The sequence below is a fragment of the Aphelocoma coerulescens genome (assembly GCF_041296385.1).
Source record: "Aphelocoma coerulescens isolate FSJ_1873_10779 chromosome Z unlocalized genomic scaffold, UR_Acoe_1.0 ChrZ_unloc_scaf_3, whole genome shotgun sequence".
NCBI classification, from domain to species: Eukaryota; Metazoa; Chordata; class Aves; order Passeriformes; family Corvidae; genus Aphelocoma; species Aphelocoma coerulescens.
In genome coordinates this window covers 577,401-590,097 of record NW_027184088.1, presented here as the reverse complement: position 1 = coordinate 590,097, position 12,697 = coordinate 577,401, and the positions used below count along the sequence as shown (strand labels likewise).

Genomic DNA, 12,697 nt, shown 5'->3' with positions numbered 1-12,697 from the left:
GCTTAGGTCTAGAATGTCTTCAAGTTCCTCTGGTAAGAAGACATTCTTTACTGAAGGACACAGCAAACATATGAGGTGAGTTTTCAGTCTGAGATGTCCAGGTCCCCAGTACTTCCCTTGACATGAGCTGCAAGATACAGGTGGCCAAGTTGATACTCCTGGACAAGAAGAGGGAGATATTTCTTCCATTGCTTGGCAAGAGGCTTTTCCAGCAAGCAGAAGGATGCCGGAGGGCACCTGAACCCCAGGAGCCCTGCAGAATTTGTCTGCCTCTCTCAGCTTGTGTGTCACTGATAAACACACAGGCTCACAGCCACACATCTGGATGAGGAAGAGTCCATACCATGTAAAGTCCAACAGCAGTATTCCAAAATCACTTCTGAGCTACCTTAGCCAGTGACTAAACTACCTGTGACAGCAGCCAGAACGAGATGCAGTTATTACTGAAAACTCCCCTTAATCCCAGTTTTGTTCCTTTGCCACAGCCCTCACCAGAGCATTTCACCATGACCTTTAGTCCTCCTGGAGCTACTCAGGTTACAAATGCCATTTCCCCTCGGCACAGTCACAGCCAGCCTGAACGGGCACAGACGATGAGAATTTCTTCCACCTGAGGTAGCTGCGCTCTTAAACGTCCCTGGAGCGCTTCCACTAGCTCAGCTCACTTGAGGGAGGAGAACCATCCTGGCAGACCTGAGCAGCATGTCCAGGAGACAGGCTGACCCAAACCAGGGCATCACAGCTTCAGGTTTAACAAGACTTGTGCAGACATCACACAAAGCAGTTCATGCAGATATTCAGTGGAGGCTGCAGAATGTGCAGAGAGATTTTAGTCGGGGGGAGCAGCACTAGAACAACCTGAGATGGTGTTTGCAGACAAAAAAACCCAAGGGAGCAAACAGAAAGAGGCAGAAGCTGCTTGTGAAGTTCAGTGAAGAAGCATTTCAGACCAAGTTCGTCCTAAAACTGAGGTGCGGTTTCAGGGCAGTTACCATGAAGTTTTGCTTTGTGGTTCTGGTTTTTGTATAACAGACTTTATGTTCTCTCTTCTTACCCTCTAAAGTCCAGGGACTAAGGTGGCCCCCTAAGTGTTGGTTTCAAAACCTGTGTTTTGAATTCACTGGACTCAAAAGCGTGGATGCTCTGTACCTGCTGTTGCAGTAAGATTCCCTTTGCCTGATGGGATTCTACCTCCTAGGCAAATATTTTTAGTTATGTCAAACTTGGGGTCTAGGTGTTCCCATACTGGGTTAAAACCACATCTGTAAGGAGGAAGAAAGTGATGAAGATTCTCTTCCCCATTCTGTAGCCAAGGAACCCAAGAAATACATGCTAAATTCAATGACTTATTACTTGTTTCCCAGGAATCGTTTGCCAGGAATTTCTCACTTCTATCAGCAATGTAAGTCCAAATCCAGACTCCAGGTAAATTGGTCAGAAAAACAGACATTTCTTTCTTCAGCTTCTACTCTTCATGGTGCTGTGGTTAGACCAAGTAACCTACAACACTGGCAGGAACAGCCTTTGCCACAAGTACGGTATAGAAGTAAACAGCAAAGGATGGGTTCAGGACCAGCAGTTAGTTCCCAGAAGATCAGGAACAGCTTGGGTGCTGCATGCCCACCATGTCCGCATCACCTTAAGGGACATTGCTATCGCAGGTGTTGGAGGAAAAACTGTCTGAGCATCTGAGATGGAAAGGCGAAGGCAGTGACACAGCTGTGGGCCAATCAGAAAGTGAAAATTGTGTCTTCCTACGCTGCAAGGAGATCCTACATGCTAGCAGAAGAGCACAAGGGACAGTTTCACCTGAAACACACACTAATGTATTGCAGATATACTGAAAATATTAATAATTTCTAACAGCTTCTCAAAAATAAGTCAGTATAGAGTGTTTTGATGTTGCCCTGTTGCACATAATACCAGGAGACTAGTGAAAAAATATACTTACATAAGGCATATTTCACTTTCAGAACTGACTACTCTTTAACTTGGAACTGGTAAGTATTCACCAGTAGGAAAACCACGAAAACTGCATTTTCAAAGTGGTAAAAATTGTGATTCAAAAGCTACAGTGCCATGTAGGGAAAAAGGAAAGACACGGAACAGCAATAATACTTAAAGTGATCAGGCCTGCACCCTGAGTTATGTTCTCTGCAAATTATTTTTACAGGGGCAAGGAGTAATTTTTAGAAAAAAATCTTAATCTAAAATCATATACCACAGTTTTAAGGATTTTTCTTTCCTAAAACTTAATAACCTTTTCTGTTGTAAATTTTTAAGCCAATTTTTGGCCCAAACACTGAAATGTAATACCCATGATTTGCCTTGTGGTGTCTGTAACCGACATTAAATTCTACCAGTAGGGTAGAAAATTGGGGAAGAGTCATGCTGCCAGACACAAGATAAGCACACTTCTGATGCCATGAAGATTTTTGCCCTTTCCTTTATACCCCTGTTATACCTTTTTACAACTTCTGTATTCCTAGTGCTTTTTTGCCTACATTCTTGGACTTGTTTGTTAAGCTAAGAGACAAAACATTTTAGAAGCTTCGTAGCCAGAGATCAGTGTGCCCCAGACCCCAAGGTCCTCTCCAGAACACATTCTGTAAACCAAGATAGAACCATCCAGGGGAGAGTTCCTTGGGGAAGGGGGCTCACTTGAGCCTCTTATTGGGGAATCTTTGATAGATATGCTAATTAGTAAAACCTATAATACTATACCCAATGTTGGGGGGAGAGAGAGGTGTGGAGACAGAAGACGAAGACAGAGATAGACTCGGTGGGGTACATCTCGATGTATATGACCTGGACGTGTACACCTAAGGATCCTTAAAATAAATACCAAGGTAAAATCCCTTTTCCCCTTCTAACCGTGTGTGACTCCTGATTTTAAGACCAGGAAAAGGCATCACTTCTTTTCAAGTTTCAGCATCCTCAAAACACAGCTAAGGGTAACTTCTCATTCTTAGCCACAGAGTACTGTGGAAAAGTCAATGCAACCATAACCATACTACAGGGGTGACTAAACTTTCCGATGGACAATCCGCTCTTCAGCCACCTGCTTCCTCATCTCCAGCAGGGCACCGGTCCAGTGATCGTGTGTTTCTCATAACTCACAGAGAGTACAGAGGAGATCTTCAAAGAGGCTTTTCTGGATGAAGCAGCACATAGACAAATGTGTGGGAAATAAGGGCCACGAAACATGGGGAAAGATGTCCCTTCTCTTCTGAGCTCCTGTCTTCTCCTTTTTGCCTATTCCTTAGAAATGTTGTTGCAATTCAGTCGCTGGGATAATTTTTACAAGAGTTGTTACACTGCGTTTAAAGAAAGACAAACCCCATCCCACCGAGGTGGATCATTCATAATTCAGGTACCGTTTAAAGATATTTAAGAGGAATTGGGAAGAGATTTTCTAGCTAGTGGGTTTCAATTTTTCTGAGAAAGCCAGCACACAGAGGAAGAGATGACAGGGCATCTTTAAACCACTCAGTGCAAAAGACTATTCCAGAATGTGATGAGACCAACTCTCCTTGGGTCAGCATGTCACCCACAGAGCAGGGACTGAAGTGACAGGGCAGGGCTCCTCACAAAGGGACCTGGAAGGAGGGCAAGAGAAGGCAGTGTTAGCTGGAACTCAGGACAAAGCTGGATGTAAGGAGAGCATCTGCTCTGTGTGTGGGATGAGCTTATGCCATAGCACCAAACATACTCACATGAGCCCTCAGGGTTAAACGATGCAAAGACATTAAAAAAAAAAAGGCATAAATTTAAAAAGAGGGGGAAAATAAGTCTGTTTTTCCCCAGCTATGACTGAAAAGTGTTTCCAGTTCAAGAGTCAAGAGAGAATTTAAAATAAAAAGAACAAGTGACACTAAGCACAGATCTTTGCAAGATCTCCCTTTTCAGTCTCCATTGAAAAGACTTGGCTACAGGAGGGATTTTGCACTGGAACTCGCCCCCAAATGGGGAAAATAAAGAAGAGAAGAGGTGATTCCTGAGGAAAGAAAAAGGCAAAACATCTTGCTGAAGACACCAGCGTGAGTTCACTGCAACTGTAGGCCATTAAGCCCTTGGGGAAAGCAACATCCTTCCACGGGGCAGGATTTTAACTTTGATGGCAACGCTGACAAAATTGCTGCCCCTTCCTGTTGCCGCTTCTGATTCCAAAGAATGAGAAATGTGCCAAATCTGCTGAAGACAGGCAGAGACAGTGAGAAAGAACCAGCCAGCTGGCTGGAAAAGAGGCAAAAAGAATGTCCTCAAGTCTCTCCTGGTCATCATTTCCCCTTGTCCCATTTGACCCGTGTGCTTTGAAGTGGAGAACTCTGTTTGCAACCCCGACCTAAACAGTGAAGCTACTCAGTCGAAGACCTTTTTCCTCCCTTCAGCTATGCTGAACACAGAGCGGTTTTGCTTTCCCTGGACAAAGAGGAACCCGAGTTTCCCACGGGACTCCTCCGTTTGGACCCCCTCTCCGAAAGTTCCTCTCTGCGCATGCCTCGGTGGTTTGGGGTTGTGCTGCACACCAAGGCCAGAAGGCCGATGCCACGCAGAGAAAGAAAGGCTTTGCCCCGCTCCGGTCCGTGCCGCGCCCGGGCAGCGCCCCGGGAGCCGCCCCGCCCGCGCTGTGCCCGCAGCCCCGGCTTTGTGCCGCTCGTTCCCGCGCGGGGCCGAGCGCAGCGCCCCCCTCAGGCCGCGCGCCGCCGGTGCAGCCGCGGCCGTTGCGCTGCGGCCGTTGCGGCGCCAGTGGGCGACAGGCGCGATGGCCGAGCTGCCGCTGCCCGCCGGGCTCGACGCCCGCACCTTCCCCGCCAAGCTGTGGCGTCTGGCGAACAGCCCCCGCGTCCGCTCCGTGCGCTGGGACAGCCAGGGCCAGGGGCTGCTCATCGACCGCGCCCTCTTTGAGCAGGAGCTGCTCAGCCCGGCCGGCCCCCACGGGGCGGGCCGAGAGGGGGCGGCCATGTCCCCGGACGCCTTTAAAGCCACGCGGTTCCGCAGCTTCCTTTGCCAGCTGAGCCGCTACGGCTTCCATGAGGCGGCGGGCCGCGTTGGCGCGGCTGTGCCGGGCGATGCCGGGGCGTGCCTCCACTACCGCAACCCCTGGTTTCGCCGCGACCGCCCCCACCTCCTCCTCTGCATCAGGCGCTGCACCAGAGCCAAGAGGCAGCGACCTGCGGCCGGGCGGGAGGAGCGCAGGTGCCCGCGCAGCCGCTTCCAGGAGCCCCGCAGGGCCGGTGAGACGGGGTGGGAGCTGCGGGCACGGAGGCTGGCGTGGGCTTTGGCCGCGGGCCCTGCCCGTGCTGGGGCCGCTCAGCGCGGCTGGCCCGGGCGGCACAGGGGCTGTCCTTGGGCAAGGCAGCTGTGCCGGCAGGGCCCGGGAGCGGTGCCGGCTGTGCCGCGCTGCCGGGGCTGCGGGACGGTCCCGCCGGGGCTGCGCTCACAGCAAACACCCTGGCCCGCTGGGCCTGCAGCTGGCGCAGCCCTGCGCCGTGGCTGGCGCTGCTCCTTGCCCGGCCCTGGGATGCCTGGGGAGCTCTCCGTAAGTGCGTGTGAGTGCCGAGGGCTCGGTCGCGGTCAGGGCCAGCTGGAGGGAGCCTCCTGTCCCTTTGGAGCAGAGGGGAAAGACCTGGCAGTTGGCTTTGTGGCTGTTGCCTCCTGCCAGGGAATTGCAGCGGGACAGTTTTCCCAGACGGTTGAACGAGCAGGGGAGCGCTAAATTGACAAGGAATTGGTGTTCGCAAAGGCCCAGAACATGTGGGGATTTTTTTCTTTGTCACCCTGCTTGGGACGATAGGAGCTTTTGTCTTCCCTGATAGAAGTACAGTTGCTGCCAAGGAAAACATACCTGAGGACCAATAGTGACGCAGGCTTCCCTTTGCTTCTTTTCTTCTTCCCTCACTGCTCCGCAGCTCCCTCGCGCCAGAACCTCGCTGCTGCCTCACCTGAGGGTTCAGAGCTGCCTCCAGGCCCTTCCAGGCGAAGTGCAGGTGCTCAGGAGTCAGGGGCTTCCCCAGCACCTCCCAAGAAAGTGTCTGCAACCTCCAGACTTCCAGGGGCTTCATCAGAGGAACCATCAATCGCCCTCATTCGCAAATTTCATCTGCGTAAGCTCACCGTTCCGCTGGTTCGCGTGGACCTGAAACGCCGCCCTGAGCTCATGGTTCGCCTGGTTTGCATCGACCATCAAGCCACTTCCAGGGCCCTTCGCGAGAGCAGCAGCTGCACGTCCTCAGAGCAGCACACTCCAGCCCGCAGCCCATCAGGTAGGGAAAGAGTTTCTACCCTTGCTTTTCAGACAGGTCCTGGAAAGCGACCGTTTGAAGTATTTTCCCGCAGTGCTCTGCCATGGGTAGATCTCAGGTGAGAAGCAGGTAGAAAGTGTCAAGTCGCCTAGCAAGAGGGACCTTGAATGCAAAAGAATGCTCTGTCTGCTTTTCCTGTCCTTCCTCCGCATATGGAGCCTCTCCTGGGCATTTTCCAGACAGCCTCTGTGCTGAGGTGCAAGGGCGAGGCGAAAAGCATTGCCTGACAAGTGGTCAGTGTTGGGTGAACTCCCCTCTTTCATTGATTGAAGCCAAACTAGGATGGTGATAGGATATTGCAGAGCTTACAGATTGCCTCTCCTGCAAAGAATGCTGTTAAATTTCAGTGAGCTCTGTGTGCCCCAGAACAGTTGCAGCTGCAGAATACGGCCTCACGCACAAAGTTGTTATTAGAATAAAGTCACAGTTTAATTTCGGTGTGTGTTTCTGAAGATTTCAGCTCTTCCTGGGTGCATCCACTTGCTGTGGTCCAGCATGATGAGAAACTTAAGCAGCCCAATCCAAAAGCTGCTGGGGAGATAGGATTTGTGGTTATACTTTGTGATTTTAAAGTTTTGTGTCCCTTTGGAGCAGAGGGGAAAGGACCTGGCAGTTGGGTTTGTGGCAGTTGCCTCCTGCCAGGGGATTGCAGCGGCACAGTTTTTTCAGTGGTTGAATGAATAGGGGAGAGCTAACTAGAATTGGTTGTTGCAAAGGCCCAGAACACGTGGGGATGTTTTCCTTTGTCACCCTGCTTGGGAGGATGGGAGCTTTTGCCTTTCCTGATAGAAGTACAGTTGCTGCCAAGGGAAACACACCCAAAGACCAGTAATGACCCAGCCTTCCCTTTGCTTCCTTTCTTCTTCCCTCTCTGCTCCACAGCTCCCTCGCGCCAGAACCTCGCTGCTGCCTCACCTGCGGTTTCAGAGCTGCCTCCAGGCCCTTCCAGTACAAGTGCCGGTGCTCAGGAGCGTGAGTTCTGGAATTGAGTTTGCTGTGTTCTTCCTGCGATGTTTGCTGCAAGGCAGCAGTAGAGCTCTGCATCCCAAAGCCACATTCTGGAGCCTGACTAATGTGTTTGGATTCCTGCAGCCACACCAGGCCATCCAGCCCCCAGTGCTCCAGCTGGCAGTGCTGGCTGGGCAGCATGGACAGCCTCCAGCTGGGCTTGGAATAGTCCTGGGGAAGAGGAATTGCCACCGCTGGATGTGGACCTTGTGCTTGAGACGCTGGAGGAGATGCTTTCGTCCTCCCTGCCTGAGAGGTCTCCCTTGGCTCAGGTAACTCCATTGGACAGGGATGAAAGGGACTGGACTGAGAGCTGTGAATGTTGTTGCATGGCTGAGAAGGAAAGGCTTCTTGAGCTCAGCTGTGAATGGACAGGGGAGGATTTGCTTGGCAAAGCACGATCTCCAAAAGAAGAGGGAATGAGAAGGGGGATAGCCCTTAGTGAGGAGGAGAGGTGTTGGCCAAGTTTGAGTGCTCCTTTTGCTGGGAAGAATTCCTGGTGCAGGGGCATTTGTGGTGAGGAAGTGGAAGCTTTGAAGGTTCTAAGAGGCTTTGTGTGATGGGACAGAAGAGAAGAGTGTGGGGAGAATTGCCACTGAAGGCAAAGGGTCCCGTGCAGGGAGGGGCATGCGAGAGGTGCCTCCCTGACAGCAGCAGCAGCAGTGGGCTCTGCCTGTTTTGGGTGGGAAGGCCAAGGCAAAGCAAGGGCTGGGCTGCAGCTGCTGCTGCTGCTGCTGTGTGAGCCGTGCCGAGCGTGCAGGCGCTGCCAGAGCCGTGCTTGGGGATGGGCTGGAGCTGCAGCTTTCTGCTCCTCTCAGTAACCTGGTGCCTCCTGTCCTGCTTCTGTCTGGGAAATCCTCAGCTGGGCAAGCTTGCCAGTCTTGCTCTCCGTGTTCCAGAGCTCAAGCACCTTCCTCTTGGGCATCTCTGTGGGAAGAGATGTGTGCTCCCATGCAGTCCCTGTAAAGCTGCTGCCTGGATGAGCCTGTTCTGCTCAGGGCTTTGGAGGGAGGAGCACATCCCTGTGCCAGGAGCTGGCAGGACTCCTTCCTCAGTGCCCACTCCATGTGTTCATTGTCACTCCCCACGTTCAACGTTGTCAGCTGGGACAGCTTTTGGACTGTGTTTGAGAAGTCAATCTTCTGGACTGTTGAAGGCCTTTTGTCTTCGGTAATCTCACACACAGCCGTTTTCAAAAGCATTTTCTTCCTTAAGAGAAGGAAATGTTGCAGGCTCTGAGCTCTGGTGTCCCTGCAGAAAATAGTGAGTGATCTTTGGGTTTCTTTCTTTCTGGTTTTCTTTTCAGGACAATTCAGGAGGGGAGGCTGTGAGGAAGGCTGCAGCAGAGGGAGCTTTGACTGGCACCGAGAGCTGCAGGAACAGTTCCCTGGAACCCGAGGAGCCTGGTAAGGAGAGAGCCCACACTGCTTTAGAGAGCTCTGAGGTGGCTGCTCTGAGCCTGCCTCTGGCAGGAAGGGAGATGACAAGAGTTGAGTTCTTGTCTGCAGGGTTGGTGCTTCCTGGTGCCTTTAGGTCAAATCCTGCCCTGGCACAGCCTCCCCGAGCCCTGCCCTCCACGCTTCTCCAGAGGCACTGACACCGAGTGCTGTGCTGTGGCCAGAGAGCAGTGAATAAACCCAGCCTGTGGGAGTTGTGTCACCAACCTGGCTGTCCCAATTCTGTCCTGAAGTCCATGGATGAGTTTGCTGCAGGGTGACAGTGCTCTGGAGGCAACACTGAGGGACTCTTGAATCAAGAGAGCAAAGCCCCAGCAAGAAGTCAGTGTAGAAGTCTGAGCTTTTTATCTCAGAGCATTAAATCAATGTAGTACCAGTCTGCTGATAGCTCTAGTGAGACACATTAAAAATACAAGCAGCAGAGGCCAAACAAATAATAAATCACAAGGATTTATGATTTGGAAAGGAAAAACTTAAATTACCCCAGATTAGCGAGAAGTAATAGGAGAGAGGGAGCACCTTGGATCTGCATGCTTGAGCAAAGCTGGTGCTGCCTGCAGGCCTCGTGGGGAGCTCTTTCCCTCCCAGCTCTTCCTGCCAGAGCTGATGGTTGTGTTGGAGGAGCTGTTGCTCACTGCAGAGGGCAGTTTGTAGATGGCAGGGAACGGCGCTGGTTCGTAACTCAGCTCACAGCACCCGTCAGCTTCAGCCATTTCAGTGAGGACTGAGGTGTCTCTGTCAGCACAGAGAAAGAGCAAGGCTGGGCTTCTGTGTGGGAGCTGGGACTGTCTGTGCTTCAAGCTCTCGTGGGTGCCATTTGCACTGCGGGTGCTGAGGCTTTACTGGGATACTTCAAACCTTTGGAGGTTTTGAAAACTTGGAATGCTCCCTGCTCTTTAAAGAGCAGGCCTGAAATTCCCAAGTGAGAGTCTGCCTTTTGGGCCATCTTTTGCAGTCTTTGATAGAAGGACAATCAATTACTTCCAAAGGGAAAGATGCATGGAGGCCAATATTGACTCAGTGTTCCTTTGCTTCCCAGATATCCATCTGATCTACCTCTCCAGGAGGGCTGCCTTGCGTGGGGAGAAGAGACCGAGGGAGAGCCTGTGACCATCTGACAGGTGCAATCCCTCTGTTTATAGATAGCTTTATAGATTTCCATAGTTAGATTAATATATAACGTGGTTACATTTTTAGATTTCCAGAGCTGTGCATATATGTGCATATATTTATAGATCTGCATAGTTAAATTTGTATCTGTAGTTATATAGATGATAAAATTATATTTATGTCGATGTATTTACATTTTTAGATGTGCATATCTACATTTATATACGTGTAGAGCAATATACATACATATATAGAGTTTTATTTATAAATGTGCACAGTTACTTAGCTAGAGGTAAATGGATGTTTAGATCCATAGATTGATGTTTATATAGGCCTAGACTTGCATTTTAAGCTTTTTCCTGCCTCGGCTGCCTTTTTCATCTCGTCTTTCCCCCTCTGTCCCCTCTTCCGGTGCTGGGTCCGAGCTGGCGGCCGGGCCGGGCGGAGCAGCAGCTGCAGCCCCGGTGTCCCTGGAGCGGTGGGAGCTGCCGGCGGCCGCAGGCACTGTGCCCTGAGGAGCTGCTGGAGGGCGGTGAGCCAGAGGGGCTGGGGAGAGGTGACACTGAAGGGACGGTGACGTTGAGGTGCTGGTGGGGCTGAGGGGTGTGGGGGAGCAGAGGGCAGTGGTGGCACTGAGGTGAAAGGGAAGTGGCACAGGCTGAGGGGGGTGCCAGGTCTAAGGGGATGGGATGGGTCAGAAGGGACTGAGAGGCTGGAGAGGACTGTGAGGGGCTGAAGGAACTGGGAGGGGACTGGGGGTTTGCTGAGGGCATGGCAGGGCTGAGGGGGATGGAGGGGGCCAGCAGGGAGCACAGAGGGGTCTGGGCCTGTGGTTCTGTCAGGCTGTGGAACCAATTCCAGAGCCTCCACTTTTGCCACAGCTGCCCTGAAGTCGTTGAGAAGAGCCGGAGAGTGACGGGAGCCAGCAGGGAGAAGCTGAAGGCCGCCAGCAAGAGCAGCGAACGGGGACCTGCTGCTGCCGCCCGAGAGCCTGGGTGAGGCCCCAGGGCCGCTGAGGCAGGGTGGGCGTGAGGCTGGCGTGGGCTTTGGCCGCAGGCACTGGCCGGCTGGGCAGGAGCGGGCCCTGCCCGTGCTGGGGCCGCTCAGCGCGGCTGCCCCGGGCGGCACAGGGGCTGTCCTTGGGCAAGGCAGCTGTGCCGGCAGGGCCCGGGAGCGGTGCTGGCTGTGCCGCGCTGCCGGGGGCTGCGGGACGGTCCCGCCGGGGCTGCGCTCGCCACAGCCTGGCCCGCTGGGCCTGGTTTTTCTTTCTAACCCTCCTGGGGAGGCTCTGAGATTTCCCTGATGGAAGTGCAGGTGCTGCCAAGGGAAACGTCCCAATTCTGACTCAGTGTTCCCTTTGCTTCCCAGATGTCCCATCTGCTGTACCCCGTCCAGGAGAGCTGCTCTGCACAGGAGGAAGCGACAGAGGGAGAGGCTTTGAAGATGGGGCAGCTGGAATCCCTCTGCTTGTAGTTCTGCTTACAGATGAATGGACTTGCACGTAGAGCATGATAATTATATTGATATTTATGTATGTGCTATTTGCATAGGTATATTTCTATGTGTATGTTGTTACATGAATGGATGTAGTATATATATATGGATGTGTAGATATATACATACATGTTTCTCGTTACATACATGTGTATATATGTATCTAAGTATATACGGATGTTGTTATGTCTCTGTCAAGTTCTATTTCCTGTCTATACAGTTGTCTAGGTATCTATTTCTAGTGATGTCCTTGTAGGTATTTGGCTCTTTAAATAGGTACCTTGGTATTTGTATCGGTATATATGTCTGGTTTTATATTTTTGTATGCATATTGATCTATTTCTGTAATTATATTTACACGTGTTGAGATGTTTAGCTGTATATTTGTATAGATGCAGTTGTTTTATCTATCTATTTATATATGTATTGTAGGTAATATGAGTATTTATATTTACATCTGTGTATTGTGGTGGTTCTAGATATGTATTTAGTTCTATTTAAATATAGATGGAGTTGTACAGTTGCGTAATTCTATTTATTCAGTTCTTGCTATAGGGCTATTTAGAGAGAGATGTTGATATTTTTGTGTTTCTATATAGGCTGTACAGTTATAGTAACATGGAATAAATTAAGTTGTTAAACTTCAGTTGATCTTTGTTTATAGTGAGTTGTTGTAGAGGTTGGCAATAAATTAGTTTTTGTTTCTGGAAGTTGATGTCTGTATATTTTGACGTAGCATTGTTGTAATAATCAAATAAATGACTGTTTTGTACCTTAACTGAGATCTGTACAGTTATCTATTGTCAGCAGGGATGTAGCAATTTGTAATAAATTACATTTTTCAACTGAAATTGATTCTCATGTGTTTGTAGATCAGCGGTGTGGCTGCAGCAACCGGCAATAAATGACATTTGTCAGCTGAGAGGAGTGTTCTGTGATTTGTGCTCTCCAAAGCAATGGGCAGATGTAGACGTGAAGACGCTGGAGGATTTTGGCCATGAAAATCCCCAGCCGTGCCCAGCAGATCCCCCAGCTGCAGCCAGGCTGGGCAAGGGAACGGCACATTTGGGCTGGCAGCAGAGCCACACGTTGGCTACAGACTCGCTGCAGAGGCCTGCTGAGCAAACGGGACTCCCCTGAGCGTAGAACTGCAGCCAGGAGCCACCCGGGGAGGAGAAATCCACCCCCGTCCCACTGGGAGCTCTTTAGGGAGCGCTCCAAGTGTCCCTCTGAAGGTCATCCTGGAGAGCAGCAGCAACCAGGGATCCTGAGCCAGCTGCGCTGCCTTTGGCAGCACTTTGGCAAAGGGTCTGGAGCCAGGGT

General features: G+C 51.1%; 1 protein-coding gene across 1 annotated transcript; it reads left to right on the top strand.

The window, feature by feature from the left end:
* Positions 1-4,765: 4,765 nt before the first annotated feature.
* LOC138103979 (SH3 and multiple ankyrin repeat domains protein 1-like) lies at positions 4,766-12,211 on the top strand. Its single transcript, XM_069002656.1, has 8 exons — positions 4,766-5,237; positions 5,913-6,266; positions 7,188-7,277; positions 7,398-7,585; positions 8,620-8,719; positions 9,810-10,412; positions 10,762-10,875; positions 11,249-12,211. Exons 1-6 carry the CDS (start codon positions 4,766-4,768, stop codon positions 9,878-9,880), a joined length of 1,275 nt encoding a protein of 424 aa, XP_068858757.1. The 3' UTR covers positions 9,881-10,412; positions 10,762-10,875; positions 11,249-12,211.
* Positions 12,212-12,697: the final 486 nt, after the last annotated feature.